We start from the raw sequence: 17,399 nt of genomic DNA, 5'->3' as shown, positions 1-17,399 counted from the left end.
AAGTATATATATATATATATATAGGTACCTACTATGTAACTGTTAAAGTATAGTATACATAGTTGGCATAGTTGGCCCACCCGATGTCATCCCTATAATATTACGCATATAAATATATAATACATTGATACATACTTATACATTTAATTATTATTTACTCTATCGATTTGGTAATTTGAATTCTGGTAATAATATTTATACTATTATTAAATTATAAAAATAATATTATATACAAGTAATATAGTACATCGTAGGTAAGGACACAACTTTTTAGGATTCGATCATCTATTAGAAAACTATACCTACCTACTTTACAATCGAAATAGTGATGGGTTGAAACAGCACCCGATATATATATTATATTTAACATTAATATAACCATATAACAGAATAAAAACTGAGCCTATAAAACAAGTTCTTTTGAAGTTTTTTTTTATGTCGACATGGTTGGTAGTACGACTTCAATACTCGCGGGCATGTGAACTTAATGTAGTATATCGTCATGCCCTTTGCAAGTCGTATAAGTATATTAACGGCCATTAACGCATTGCCATTGTGCCGTTTACCAACACTAATCTTAGCACCTAATGTACTTAATAATATTTGCGAAGGCCTTACACGTACAGTTGTGAGCAGTGACATTAAAAATGTACAAGCGGTGTCATGAAAAATAAATAAAATCTATATATTGTAGATCTTGATGACGTCTCAATGTGGTTAAGTCATTAAAATAAAAACGACCCATATTATACACGTACACACGACTAACTATACTTTATGACTTGCAAGACTAAGACATTGCAAAAAGAAATATATGATATCCGTGCAAAATTATTTTCCAATGTAATCTACCGATCTTAATAATTTATAAAGATAATAATAAATCGTATGTTTTCAATTGGAATTTCGCGTAAAAACGAAATAAAATACGGTAACCGAATCATGACTTATACCTTTTGTGAAGAAAAAATATACATCAAATAGGTTTACACGGTGTAGTATTTGAGTTTGAAGTGATTGATATTCTTTCTGGAGTTTTTGAACCCAATGTTTATGTGAAAATAAATCTCTGAAATTAAAATAAATAGTCAAGGGACGATGTTATGTTTTGAGTCCCCGACGACCTCGATAATGATTAAACGTTAGTGCACGGAAACTAAAACCGTCGCCTTGTAAAAATCGTTTAGACTCCGGCGGCTGGGGGACAGGGGTAGAGTGATTTCTACCCCTTAATGGGCTGCGGGAAACACACGGGTGGTATCGGGAACAGGCACACGCGACCTCTGCACCTACCCGCCATCAGTCATTGCAACACATTTACGTGGAAGATGTTATGAGGGTGTTCAAAACTCGACATGTTTCTTGTATTTTGTATTCCAAAGGTAATCAACATTCTAACCAGAAACGAAACCACCGGGACACGCTGCAGTAATGGCTTTTGTTTCAATAATATAAAGTAAAATATTATAATACTATATAATTTTGAAGATATTTTGAATTACATCTGTAGTGTAAAGTAAACATGTCGCTGTTGTTGAGTATAAACGAAGTAAACTAAACAAATGAAGAAATGACATTTGCAAATCCGTGACGATGTTGCTGTCTTAATACAACGAATTAATTACAAAAATAAAGTACTGTATTATTACAATATTAACATTACGTTCATATTATATTATCATTATGTATACCACACTAATAATTTAATTATAATAAAAACACGATAGAAAATATATATATAGTTTAAAATCTGGAACTTACTTACTCTTATATAGTTATAAGCCTATAGTTCATAGTATAGGCAGTTAAAACTATCAATTATTATAATTCAAATTTTCAAACATTCGTCATCCTTTCCGTTTTATTACAATTCTAAACAAATTTTTTTACAAAAGTTTAAATTTAGTAATTAAAATTAAATTCATTAGACGTTATAATTTTCTATATCCTATTTACATAAGTATACAATCCCGTTTTATAATTTATGAATAAATACAAATTTTAATTCCACCTAAATTGATTTTTTACAACTTAATATTTACAAATATCTATACATACATTAAATAGATATTACTCTAATTAGTTACTGTTTCGACAAGAACGCCTTTTACCTGGGCGCGTAATCATTTTGCAAATATGTATTGGATGTTTTTTGAGCTCCATGAAATGTGGAAGGCCTATGGTGGTAATGGTGCTGGTAAGACATATGGTATCCGGTCGCTATCTCAGTGTTAGAATTCTTTTGATGTAGTCTATATAGGTAAAAGAATAAAAAAACAAATTATAAAATTCTTACTTCTTATTTATAAAATAAAAATTATAAATAAATATTTATTATATTATCATCAATATCATAATGTTAATACTATATTACGTTATCCGTTATTATAATATTGATTTAAATTTAAATTTATTTTAATTGAAGGTGACTGCTTAGTAAACCAATAGCATTTAGATTGTAACGGATCAACTTAAAGGGAATCAATACCCAACCGTTTTTTTAAGTTATTTTTTATGAAAACATTCACTAATAATACTAAATCTGAAAACACGATTAAATTCATTAAATATTTTACTTGAGATGGATCATCCTACTTAATCAAATTTCGATTCAAGTCTACCTCTTAAATTTTATTTTGAAATATAAAAATGAATGATATTTTTACACAAGAAAAATATACAACAATTTAAAGAAAAATCAATTTCAAGTAAATTTCATAACAAATTTCAATATGTTTTGAATAGCGCTCTGTCAAACTGTCATAATTTTTACAGCACTGCAATGTAAATACGAACAGACTCACAACTCACAAGAACACGCCAATACGTATGTATGACGTCAAAACATAGACAATTTCTGTATTGAATTTCTAAAAAACGGTCGGTAGAATTCCCTTAAGGCAATTATAATAGGTATATAATATAAATTATGTTTAAATATGTTATGTAAATGTTGTTTTTGTACATTACATTGCAATAATACGAAATACTTAATTATTACATTTTTTGAAACAAAATATTATTATTTCAAAAATATCAATATATGAAACTAATTTCAGTACCCATTACACTATTTTATTTACGAATGTAAATGTGTGTGAATATTCACAAACCTGTAACAACAGTTCAGTCAATTACATGTCCTTAGATACTACTTGGATGTTAGAATTCTTTGTCTTAGACGATTAAGATGTACCTACTCGTCCTGCTCTACATCGTTTTCTGTGCATACTAATAGACGCAATTATTTTGTTTGCACGGTACATTTCACTCGTGACGTATAGTTAGAGTTCTTATGTCAGCCCGACAGCGACAATAATATTTAGTGCTACGATGTGTATATATATATATTTATATTAATTATATATAGACAATCGGCTAGCGCCACCGTAACGCTTTTCGTCTTTATTGTGATTCCAGCGCTAATTTTGACCTTTCGTTATTGTCCTTGCTACCCATACATCAGCTAAATGAATTTTTAGTCTTTTATAATTCATTTACAATTACTAGGGTAGTCAATATTCGTCTATAGGTTGGTAAATGTGGTCGATTAGTGGTGGAAACATTGACATGCATTATGCATGCACACCTTTGATTAGGACACGACACCGGTTACAGGACCAGGTGATGCTATAGTAGGTTGGTAAATGTGGTCGATTAGTGGTGGAAACATTGACATGCATTATGCATGCACACCTTTGATTAGGACACGACACCGGTTACAGGACCAGGTGATGCTATAGTCACCTCAGTTATAGATACGCCATTGTTGACACTTCTTATATATTATATTATATACTATACTACATTATTACCAAATGTAGGCATTAAAATTACTTATTAACTAGCATTAATATATATATAGGTAGATAAAAATTGTTTTAAACTTTTTATTCTTTAAATTGTTAGTTAATTTTCTGATAACCTTAAGAACTTTATAGTTTAAGTATGATCGCCTATTCAACTTGACTTTTTTCAGTTGATTTTAAAATAATATATCAAGTTACATCAGCTAAAAATGTTTTCGACATTTTTGGTTTTAATAGTCTTATACATTAATTGTTGTATACATTTGTTATAAATAACAATAATCTAATGAGTACTATATTTAAATTATATTTGATAAAATAATATTACACACAGATCTCTTTATACTGTTTTACATGTATATTGCGCTAATTGAAAAAGTATATTAATTATTTTAAACTTAGTTAAGTAAATTAATATTATGTTTTTTTCATATTAACTATAAAATGTACGTATGACCTATCTGTTGACTATTAATTTCTAACTTAACTTAACTTCATTTAATTGTTTTCATTAACTTTCTCATCTTTATTAGGTGTATAGATTCTCTAACATTATATTATAGTATTACGTAAGTATTTAGATACCTGTCATATCCATGAAACGGCGAGTAGTTATGATGTGCATATGCAGGCGATGCGAATATCGGTCCATAATTGCACACTTGGCTTAGGTAAGGCGTGACCGGTACGGTTGCGGTAGTAGCCGCTGTCGATGCATTCAGAGGCATTTGGTGTTGGCCGTGCGTCGTAGCCTGCATGTGTGGCGGCGAAGCAGATGAGGAACTGTCGCTGTTGTACATGTTCTCCATCACACCTGTCGATAGAAGAGACGCTTATTTATTAATATACAATGTTATTTCAATATTTATGTCTATACAATCATATTTTTATACAGGGTGATTTGCTAACATGCTCACCCTCATTTAACATTTTACCTTTAATATTACATTTAGGTATACAATTCTGATCATAAGAATTTTTAAGTTTACCTGTACCTAAGACCATATTTTCAAATTCCCAATGTTTTTTATACTACTTAAGGCTCAAGTAGCTTCATGTGGTGATACAAACTTTTATTATTTAAATAAGAACCCCCCCCCCCCCACAATTACTGCAAATTATTTAGAGAATGATTTTCTTGAAAATGTTGATGTATCTAAAACAAAATTCTGTTGCTTAGTTTCTGAGTTATTAAAATGTTTATACTAAGGATAATAATCCTTAAAAATGTTTTTAGAAAAAAAAACTATATGTATTATTAAATGTAGTATTTATTATACTTGGGCAATTTTTGCAAACTATTTATATTAATTGATTAATAGTAATTACTAACATTTTCAAATTACTTAAGCCTCCAGGACTATATCTCTACTTAACCCATTACAGCATAGACACCTAGTACACACAGTTATGTAACTCAAAAACTACTCTTTCGAATTTTGATTTCAAATTAACTTCGAAATCCTCAAAAAAAAATATCTGCTGAATAATTAAAATTTATAAGGGGGGGGGGGGCGTTTTGAAAAAACAGAAATTTGTATTGGCATACATCATCCTTAAGTGGTACAGATTCGAAATAAAAATTACCAAGCTGACCAAATTGAAAATACATAAATAAAATATGAAATATGAACTAAAGAAATCTCATTTTACACTATATTTAATACGATAATATGGAATACATATTATATTTAAACCTAGAAAAAACTAGAAAAAATTATAGTAGGTAGGTATAAGATAAAAAAATAAAAAATAAAATCTAAAAAATCCTTTACCAGCTATCATATAAATAAACAAAAAATATAACTTATAATTTATAAAATCGATGATTTTAGATATTTAACCAAATTTATTACATGTGCGTGTATTCTACAATAATTAGCTGAAGTTACGTGAGATACTCGTATACTGAAAACAAGGTGTTGAAATCGGTTGTTTTGTACTTAATAATACATGCGTTTACCCACTTTACAATATTATTTTTAGTGGATGAAAAATGTATAGAAGTAGCGCATTCCGTTGACGTGTTTAGTGATTAAAAATCGGTACCCACGGTTAGGATTTCGAAAACCACTCGAAACCGTTGTAATCCCATGGGAAAAAATAGGTCGGCATCCAAGTTTCATAAGTTCATTGAAAAAATGTTTACTATATTATTACGAGCTATTTCAGACATATAGCTCTCATTTGTCCATCAAAATATTTTTAATATTTTTGTATTTAAATTAAGGTGCGAGATAATAGGTAGAATATAAAAATAAAATTTTTAATTAAATATATCGGATACTTATTTATTTTGTGTATTCGATTTAATGCAATAGAAGATTTGTAAAATATAGTATACTATAATTTAAGAGAAATTCACTTTAAAAAAATAGGTGCTTTCCTTTTATGACATTCAATGTCTTAAGATATTCAATATGTATTTATTTATTTGTAAACAAACACTAATAATTATGCATTCTTATTTTATTTATAACTTATTAAGAAATTAAACTATAATATATTATTAAATTAAATAACAAATTAATAACCAAAAGCCATGCATGTTTTTTATGAAATTATTTGATTATAATTTTTTGAGGTTAGGAAGTATTAACTATGAAAATTATTATGTACCTACTGCAGATCACGATAACTTTACAAAATGACTTAAAGTTTTCTACAAATATATTATATTTACATAATTACATGGAAATAGGTACCTCCTATTAAAATGAAATTATTTATAAACATAAATCCTAAATTTGTAAATATTAAGAGAACATTAATTTTATTTTTAGGTTAACGACACGTAATTAGTATGTCTAGATGTTTTATGGGTAGTTTTTTTTCTTAAAAGTTAGCTGATCCAGTAGGATTTTTGTCTACGTGACCTCGATGATTTGTGAGACAGTATGATGCACATTTATCATTCTAACAGGGACGGCTAGTCAGTCGCTTGAACGAATACAAAATTGTTATATTATACAGTATATATATATATATATATATATACATTACACATAATTTCATTAAGTACAAAGGATTACTGCTGCATTTTAAACAAAGTCCTTATTATTAAATTTCAAATCAATACATTTGTTTCATCAAATTTCAAATCGCATACCTATTCGTAATATAATTTTTAATATCATCATTTTTTTGAATCATGAAATGAATAATATTTCAGTATACACTTTATTAAATATTATATAGTAAAACACATATGTATAATTATTATTATGGTGGGATACTAGCTGTGATAATAATAGTATCATTGTATAAATGTACGCCTTAACGGTATTTTTTTCAAACAAACGTGTTATATTCTGCGATGTGAACATTTTATTTTTGTTTTTATATATATAAGTTCTGCTAATTAGACAAATAACTTTTTAAGTCCTTTGACAGTCAGTTGGTTTCAATACAAATTACTTATATAGTTGAGGTCCAAAGTGGTGTAGGATTAAAAAAAGAGATTGATAGGATTTTTAGATTTTTTTTCAAATCAAGGAAAAAAATCGTTATTTTTAACTGGTATATTTGTATATATTTTATTGGCATAAATTTAGGCTGTAAAAAAATGAACTGAGGGATGTGGTGAGGACTGCTGTCGGAAACGGTACGAGCGTCACACATATTTTGACATAGACGTCGCTACTCAGTTTACAAAGATATTTTTATTTATACTTATACACATTATGTATGATATTTAATTTATTTTGTTATTTTGTTCGGATAAACGTTCGGGTGGCACAGTAATAAATTGACTAAGATACCCACAACAGTGACAACTGTTTTCAAATTTAAATTAATTTGTCGTATATAAATTTGTTTTGGCACCTGCCATCGGTAGGTAGTCATAAAACAGAATAGAAATAATTTTAGTTATAATAATATGCCAAACTACCATTATAAAAAAAGTTTACATACTCATCGCTTTACATTTCATTAGTACCTACATTTTGTGATAGACCAGAAGTTGTAAAATACACAAATATCAAAAAAAAAAAGTTATACCTAACTATTATTACTTATTCGTTTCTAATCTAAATGACTTGAATAAGTATTAAATTTGTGCGATTATAATTTTGTTTGACTTTAATGACATTATACTATACTTTAAAGATTTTTTTACCTATTTCAAATAAATATACATGGTTTTATTTTTAAGATTGCCGTGAATAGTATTTTACTACAAGAAATTATAATTAAGTGGTATTTATTTAAATAGGTATAGGTAAGTTTATTGTAGATAATATGTATCACCAATAAATAATCGTCAGGTATAAATATTAAATATATGTTTTAGAAATTTTTCAAATTGAATCAACAATAAATTAGTTTTAGGTGTGTTGAACTGTTGAATACAAATATAAAAATTAATACAAGTTTTCAAGTACATTGTTTAATTATATTTCAATTATCAAATATTATAAAAATTATAATAATAGATAAGGATTAAGGAATAACTGATAACATATTATATTGACATACTAATATCCCTAGTATATATTAGAATAAATAATAGTAGATAGTGATAGTGTATCTACTACCAATCTTCCATAAATAGTTAAAAAAATATTTAAAATTACCATTAAATTGGACTATTTTCTTCTATTTTAGTTGATAATTAAAAATTTCCATTTAGTTCTAAATAATCAGAGCCAGCTTAATGCCAGCAATGACATTATAGGCACAAGATAGTTTTTAATTGTCTCGTTTAGAAACAGACGAGAGACTGCTAATGCGACGGAACGTCAACGGTGGTATGCCTATTTAACGTTTCTCGAAAATATTATGATAAATGACTACCATAGACAACTCTGATAATTAATGACAGTTTTCGGGTGCAAGCAAACATAATTGTGTGTACAACGCTAAGTATAATATAGGTTTTTTGTCATTTAAAATTGTATTTTTTATGTTTTTAAGCGACGGACATGATTTAAATAGCATCTAAAAGTAAAAAACTAAAACATTAATTTCAACATGAAGGCGTTGAGCTTGAAACGATTAAGGAATGTACCAAAAGCGAGTTGGATAGGTATACACTATACACATATATCCGCTATATTACACCAACTTAACCCGCAGTAGGTATATAGGTGCGTTAAATATTTCTATTTTTAAAAATTTAAAACAAACATATAAAAAAGAATGAAAACATTTTAGAATTACTAACTTGATACTAAGATTAATTTGCTCCTACTTAATCAATTATTGGTAGTTAATCAATTATATCATCTGATTATAGTTTGGTATATTTTATTTTAGATTTTGAGGTTTTAAAGGATTTTTTTGGTTTTTTGTGGTTTTAATTTTTTGAAAACACTTATTAAGATGATGGTCAAACGAAATTTCAAACACGAAAGATTTAACATATAATTTACTTCAGGAGGATGACTTGTCGATTTAAAAGTTGTATTGTTTTAAAAAGCACATTTTAAAAACAACCAAGTAACATTTGTTTGTATGCATTAGTTACTTTATTCTTGCCCTTCGTAAAATGTACATATTTTCAAATAACATTTAGTTTCAGTAATACAATTATTTAATTTAAAGATTTAAAGCTTTGTTTTATTACGTTAAAAAATACATATGGGATCTATAAAAAAATCGTTTAAAATATAAACATTATTTTAATTTTGTCGGTAGGACATTAATCTATATATAAATTCCTTAATAAAAATATACGAAATATAAATTAAAAAAACATACCCAAACTTCCTGTTGATTCTTTATTTGGGAACTGAACGCAATTATTGTTGTTATGGATTCCAGTGACATTTTTTTTGCATTGCAATTTATTATTGGCGGCTTGTGGTTCACTATCAATAGACATAGGGCCACTGCAATGAAAAAAAAAATAATAATTTTAACTTCCTTCAAAAAAAAATACAATTAAACACACATACACACACCCACACACACATGTTTCACACTTTCCCATGTTTAAAGCAACGTGTCGAGTATAAAATAATAACGAAATTTTTTTTCCAAAAATCATATAAACCGACATTTATTGCTATTTATGTGCCAATTTACATGAGCGCACCTACAATGATTGCCAGCAACAGGGATTTTTTTAATTGACTTGTGTTATATACACCTTTTTTTGAAATGTACTACTAATTTACTAGTGTATGTATAATAATATGTATATTTAAGATCGGTATAGCCACACCGGTGTCAATTAGTAACGCTTGGGCTCATTCCAAGAGGGTGGAATGAAGAATGGAAAAAAAAATCTGTCAAGATTTATAATCTGGTAGCTTCTTTAGTCTAATAAATATATCAAGTATATATTATACACAAAGCTTTTATAATGGCCCATTTAATTTAGATATTTAAATAAATGCAAATGCATAAAATATTAATATGATATTACCATTCTTCAGTCTCGCAGTCTCTGAATCCTTTTGCGAATGGATTACTAGCGATTTTTAATTGTGTTATCTAAACAAAAAGTTAATTAAAATAATTTATTCTTATACTTAAATTAAATAGTTCTCCAAATTTATAGATTTAAAATTGAATTTGTAATATATTGTAATTTTTGTTTGAACTAAACTTATTATTTATTATCATATTTAATATTTCTCAATTTAACTCGGCGACTGTACTTGTAGGTATTATAGCAGAAAATAATACTGTTTAAAACTATACAATATTGTTGTTCATTGAGTGAGAAAAATGTTATAAGTAATAGAAATGTAGACGGTAGTAAGTATCGCGAGTTAATACATAATAAAAAGGTATACAATAATGTAGTTGTATTATTAGTGAAATAATTAAATTGGTAATATTAGAGTGCAGGAAGTAAATAAACATTGTGCTAAAACGTCCTGATACAATAATAATAGTGTAATTAAGTGTATACTAGTTTAAAAAGTTGAAATATATCACAAAATACGTAATCCATCATTCGTTAAAGAACTATTTCGAATGGTTTTAAATAACTTATCTTACCCTGTGATTTTGGTAAGCAGTGACAGCTGTAAATTTGGTCTCTGGAAACATAAATGTTTTAAAATTGTTTGTGGAATTTGAAGAGCCTTCGTCTCTTCCTGGAATGTAGAGTACATGGAATCTGGGTTGATACCGATGCATTGAATTAAGGATAATCTAAGAAAAACAATTTTCGAATAGGTAAAGAAAAACAATTTTATCTAAAACGGCGTGAAATATAGGAAATCATTTTTATACTTATATGGGTAGAAGTGATTTTACTATAGTCAACTACCTACTGTTTAAACTTTTATTATTTTGTACATACATGCCCATTGTCATCCATCTGATTGTTGGTCAACTTAAGTTTATCGAATGAGACGACTTGTTTCAACCACTGTCCTCCAGAAGCCGGTGAATCTGGATGAATATGTACTCTAGGGGGTGATATAGGATCCGATTTACCAGCGACCACCCAGCTTGAACTATTTAATGTATAACATTTAGGCACCATAAGAATACATCAAATGTACTTAAAGTATTATTTGGAAATCTAACTTAAACATTTTGTCCTTGATTTATAATATCTCTCTCAATGTTTAAAAATCCAATTATAGATTTTAAAATTAAAATATTAAATATGATATCCATATTTACCTATGAAATGCGTATCTATATCTCTTATCATCTACAGGAACAAAATCCATCATGAGCATATACTCTGCTACTGGATCCAAACCATACAATCGAACTTGGAATGTAGGGAACATTCTTCTGTAAGACATCAATTTATATTTGCTAATTTTGTGTACACATATCATAATTAGAAATTACATGTTATGATTATGTATATTATCATATAAAGATTTTAAAGATTTTGAACTATTATTAAATATAATGATAATATCGTAAAACTATGATAAACTCGTTCATGTCTCCAAAGTTCATAGAGTTACTGATACAAAAAAAAATAAAATGTCCGATTTCAAGTGATTTTTCAAGTAAAAATAATATTCATGTATTATACAGTACACAACTATAATTTTAATTCATTCTATAATTTTCAAAAATTAGTTTGTTTTATTTTATTTTGAGCAGATAATAATATAACAGTAGGGTGAGCATAAGATCCTCTATATTATAACTCCACATATTGCTAGATGATTTTCATTCAAAAAATATAGGTATTCATTTTTACATTGAGATAATATATTATAAACGTATAGTTTAAGCGTCAATAGTTCGAGTGTTTGGCACTCGTCACTGCGGTCTTTGGCGCCGACATGACGCTTCGAAAATATACCTAGATTTTTTGATGAAAAATAATTCGAAATAGTTATAGATAAATAAGACAAATTATGTATGTAGTCTAGTAGTAAGAACTTATGTATTTCCCTTTTAAAATCATATTGAAACGTGTGTTTTAATCATTTATAAATATATATAGGTACTAAAATATGTGTATGTATAAAATGTATTATTCTTTAAAAGAAAGCTAGAAATGGATTACAAAATAATGTGAATGAAAGTCTAAATCAGGCTTTCTAGATTAGAAGACTACAATCAATTATTAATTAAGTAAAATAAGTTGTTTCACTTAATTTTTTTCAATAAATATTAAAAATATATTCGGGTTCCGAAAATTTTACAGTTAATACAATTTTTAGAACTAGCTGCAGAGACATGAATATAATATTTTAAACTCTGAACAGAGGAAAGAGGTATAACGGTACTTTAGACGCGTTATTTTGTGACCCTACACTTAATTTATTAAAATAAGAATATTATTAATTATTTAGCAGTAAATATATTGTGTATTTATAAAAATTAACTTAAATATTTATTTTAACATAGTTGTATTTACCTGCCAGCTTTAGTAACGATCATTTCTGTACCGAGCTCGTTAAACTCTTCCCATAAGTGTTTCATTTCCAATGCGGCACCAACTCCAGAAAGTTTGGGATGTTCTTGACTGTTGGCCACTACATCCAACCTTTTTCTATCTGCTGATAGATATGATTGATGAGAAGTCGATTTAATTGCTTGTATATTTGTACTCGATACAGTTTCTAAACATGCTGTAGACAAATACATTTTTTTATTATTATTTACAATTAACATGATTTCACATTAATATTTATTATTTTATACAAAAATGTATATAGTTAATGAAATATATAAATTATTTTAATTTTTATACTCAAATGTTAAAACTAATACTGTATTGCATATTAAGTAGAATCATAGCTGCAGATATTTAATAATAATTGAAATATTTTAATAATTAGTCAAAGACAGTAATTTAAGGCAATTGTTTCACTAATAAAAGTTTTAAAAAAACTACGAAAAACATCTGCCCGACTGCACTTATAAAAATATATTTAAAACTAAAACTAAAATAATATTTTATTTTATTTGAACGCAGTTAAAATTATCAAATACATATAATTTTCAATTCCATATCTGATCTTTAAAATTATTTGTGAATAGTCTTCATTTCCAAGTGTCATTTTTTGGCAGCTATTTTTGATAGATATTTATTTTGAAATTTATTGCTAAAGTAAATTTCTTGATAAAATTTAAATAATTTAGACAAATATATTTGTACTAAAAGTGTAGGTGAATAAAAAAATTACGAAATCGGCAATTTAATGTTAAAAAAAATATAAGTATAGTAAAATAAAATATAGTACAGTAAATAGTAGTTGGAAAGTGGTATACCGTATATATATTGACAATGTTTTATAACTTTTGTTTTATAAAATAATTACCAACTCTTTTTATACTTAGAAAAAATATTTTTGTCAAGATTGAATTTACATATGTACAATACAATGGCTGGATATAAAGAAAGTGGGTTTAGGGAGTCGTAACCACTCCAGACTCCTCATTAAAACACATCCACCATCCATATTCACATAATATTGACGATTACGAAATAATAAGAGTCATTTGATACTTTTAATAAATTAAACATGTGAAAGACTATTAAATAGGCCTTCAAATAGGGAATATACCTATTTAATAATAATGAATTATAATGCATTATTAGCTAGAATCATATTATATACGAGTAGCCAGTAGGTGCTGAAAGTAGAGATAAACAAATTCTTTAAATTGAATTATTATTGAATTGAATACATTTTTATTGTACAGTGTTTAATGAAGTTTGTGGTTTAAAGCAATTTACTCATTGTTTAAACTATAATTTCGTAATTTATATTATATTAGCTGTATACAATCCAACTTTTCTCAGGGAAAAAAATGAACAATTGTTATAAATATGGACATATGGTGCTATTTAGGTCTATCTCGGTTTTATTGTTCCACGATTCCTACTGAGGGAGTTTGGGTTTTTTTTTTTTTTTTTTTGATCTTAAGCTTCGGCAACTGAGGCCATTAGCTGTAGTAGGATTTGTATTGTAGGTTTGTTTGTATTGTATATTTTGGGACGGTAGGGGGGAACACGTGTGTGTTTATTTTTGGCAGAATTTCGAATGGGGCACCCGTAGGTTTCTGCCATGCCCCGGGGGTGGGGGATGGCAGCACTTGTTCTCCGGTCACCGCGACTTGTCCGGAGAAAAATGCCGCCCGGTAGCCGAGGATCGAACCGCGACCGGCTGCGTCGCAGCGGACGCGTCAGACCACTCGGTCACCTCATCCCCCTAAAGTTTGGGTTTTGCATTTGGTAAATTAAGTATTAATTTATTTCGTCTTAAAGAATTTCTGTTACGAATGGGAACTTTTATATAAATGAAAATATGTTCATTTTCGGTAGCCAACCAAGTCCTATCTCCAGTTATTGTAAAAATTGTTTAAATGCCTACAATATAATTGAAATTATAATAATTTAAGGTTTTATAAATATTAGGGATGGACATGAAATTCAAATATCTGAATTATACGATTATCAGGATATCTAAATCAGGATTTAAATCAAATTCTAATCTAGATTTCCTGAACTATCCGGATTCATGGATTTGGTTTTATGATTTGACCTAGCGCAACAAAAAATCAAATACCGGACTTGTCATAATGAGTCGGAAATGATATATATTTAAAAAATTAGTAGAAATTAAATGTATTAGGTTGTAAAAATGGGTCATTGAACTGCAAAATTGAGCTGGATATCGAAAATAAAAAAATAATCCAGATTTTTAAAATCTGAATGTGCCCATCACTAATAATAGATATAGATTAAGAATTATTATTTATTGCCTATATCGAACTATAACTATATGAATATCTCTGTTTATATATTATATTGATTGAACTTGAATCTAAAAAACCTATTGGCAAAACACCAATTATCCGAATCTGAAGGTGTAGTATAAATTCAATATTGGCACACTTGTATTTTAAATAATGTATCAAATAAAATTATATCACTTATAATAAATTATTGAATTGAAAAAAGGGTGTATTTAGGTGTACCGGGTATGCTTAGTAGTCAGTAATGTAGTAAATAGTATATAATATTGTTACATTAAAATAATTTGAAATTTAAAATGTTCATAACAATAAAAAAAACGATTAAAAATTAAAATAAAACATATAGTTTTAACACACATAATGGCTACTATACGCAATAAAATATATATAACCATAGTCTCTACAATATTAAATACGTCGATCATTATACTATACATTATATTATATAGAGTAGAATTAATAATACTTGAACTTTTTACTATATTCTATTATATCTACATTAAAATTAAAATAATATAATAGATACATAAATATATATTATGTATACCTAATGGCTAATATATGAGCTGTCTTTAATTAATTTATAAGCAGTTTTTGATACGTTAATAAATAATAATCCATATCGTACCTACCAATACCATAAATGAATGATCATATTTCATGGGAATTTAGTATTAGTAATTTATATAGATTATATATTATAAACAAAATACAATTTCCAATTATAATTAATGTATTACAGTAAAAAAGTCAATATTTAAAATTGAAATAAGAAATTTAATTTATGAAATTTTACACGAGGGTCGTTAGTTTTTAAATTATATTAAACAAAAATTGTTTATATTTATTGTACAGTTACCTACTAAAGTTATTAATTTTTTGTGTCAACTATTTAAAATTTTTGATTTTATGTGATTACTCCTAATTTATATAAAATATGCGTGATTATAAAATCTCGTATAATAATTATAAATTACATAAATGTTGGTACGCATATTATTTGGTCGAGCCAAAGCTAATTTGGTATATTTTCAGAACCCGTACAAAACTAGTAATTTATGCAATATTCTAAAGTACCAACATAAGTTTGTAACATCATAAAAATAAAAAAAAGCACAAAAAACATAATGTAGATTGGCACCTACCTTCAATATCCTTCATCGGTGTATTTGATGGTGGCACTACCCAATTGTCATCATACAGGTGTTCAACGTTCCCACCACTGCTATATGTATTATAAAACGGGTGCATGCTGACCACCCCTTAAACACTTATTTTGTCAACACAGATATTTTTTTCACTCTTATAAAAAATGTATCAACCGTTTATTCAGTGGCAAAAAAATATTTTAAAAATGATATTATTCATCACTATGGGAAAACAAGTATATACAAAAGTGTAAAACGTCCGCGGCTGATTTACACGACAATAATTATTGTACATTGGCCACCGTGAAATGCGGACGATGATTTTTTTATTGCCCAAAAAAAAATTAAACAGATAACTCAAAGCAAAACAAACGAATATCACCCTGTCAACACACTCGTGGCTATAGTATTTAACCAGGACAGATTTTTAAAGGTGGCGAAAAAACAACACCGAAACTCGCGAACCTTTCACCAATACTGGTCTATTTCTCTGTCATCCCGTTTTCTCCCGTCACTAAAATCGTTTTATTTTTAACGTCGCCGTAGTACTATTTTTTCATCATTCACACATTTTACAGCCCACCGGTGAAGGGATTGGCTTGTGTTCCGGATTGGCCAAGTGGGCTGGGCGTGCTCATATCGTTCCCCCTCTGTTTTTGTTCGATCCGGCCTCTCGTCCCCCCTTTTGAACACACCCTCACATGCATTACATGTTTAAATGTTTTAACACTGCACCTAACATACCTACAAGATTTTAATTTATTTTCCAGTAGTCGCATTTGACTATTATACTTTATTAAGTGGTAGATGCTTTTTAAAACATTTAATGTACAGTTTTATTTTTACTTACTCGTACTCGAACTTATACCTTTCTTTTTAAATTATCAATTATCATTCTAGAAATTCGAAACTTACACATTTATATAATTTTCAGTTTAAAACTCATTATGGAGGTAGGTACATACTACATATCTGATGATACACGTTACTCATACCGGGCTATACTAGCCCTATATTCAGCTCAACAATTATACGTGAAAAAAATATCCAAATTTTGTATTTTAAGGTCTTATGGCTTATACAGTATTTTGTCGTAAATTCGTAATCATGCTTTTACGTTTATAAGTTACTTATAAGTCAAGTAAAGCATTAAAAATAAAATATATTTTAAAATGTCAAGGTAATTAATATTAATATAATATGAATACTTGATGTTATTATGTTCATGTATCATTTTACCTATTTAAGAAAAAATATGTGTTTTAATATTATTTTTAATTAAAAATGTATACGTTAT

General features: G+C 27.7%; 1 protein-coding gene across 2 annotated transcripts; it reads right to left on the bottom strand.

Moving 5' to 3' along the window:
* Positions 1-2,084: 2,084 nt before the first annotated feature.
* Positions 2,085-17,254, bottom strand: LOC111030064 (T-box transcription factor TBX10-like). 2 transcript variants are annotated; one of them, XM_022309385.1, is made up of 9 exons: positions 16,100-16,205; positions 12,607-12,820; positions 11,400-11,516; positions 11,071-11,227; positions 10,764-10,919; positions 10,183-10,250; positions 9,513-9,643; positions 4,395-4,623; positions 2,085-2,252 (listed from the first exon to the last, which is right to left on the bottom strand). In XM_022309385.1, exons 1-9 carry the CDS (start codon positions 16,203-16,205, stop codon positions 2,108-2,110), a joined length of 1,323 nt encoding a protein of 440 aa, XP_022165077.1. In that variant the 3' UTR covers positions 2,085-2,107. The 2 variants fall into 2 exon arrangements, with proteins under 2 accessions (XP_022165077.1, XP_022165078.1); XM_022309386.1 differs by lacking the exon at positions 10,764-10,919 and having other exon boundaries at positions 16,100-17,254.
* Positions 17,255-17,399: the final 145 nt, after the last annotated feature.

This window comes from Myzus persicae, unplaced genomic scaffold (assembly GCF_001856785.1).
Source record: "Myzus persicae strain clone G006 unplaced genomic scaffold, MPER_G0061.0, whole genome shotgun sequence".
Taxonomy (NCBI): Eukaryota; Metazoa; Arthropoda; class Insecta; order Hemiptera; family Aphididae; genus Myzus; species Myzus persicae.
Note: the sequence above shows the minus strand (reverse complement) of the source record. Positions and strands in the feature narration are given on the sequence as shown.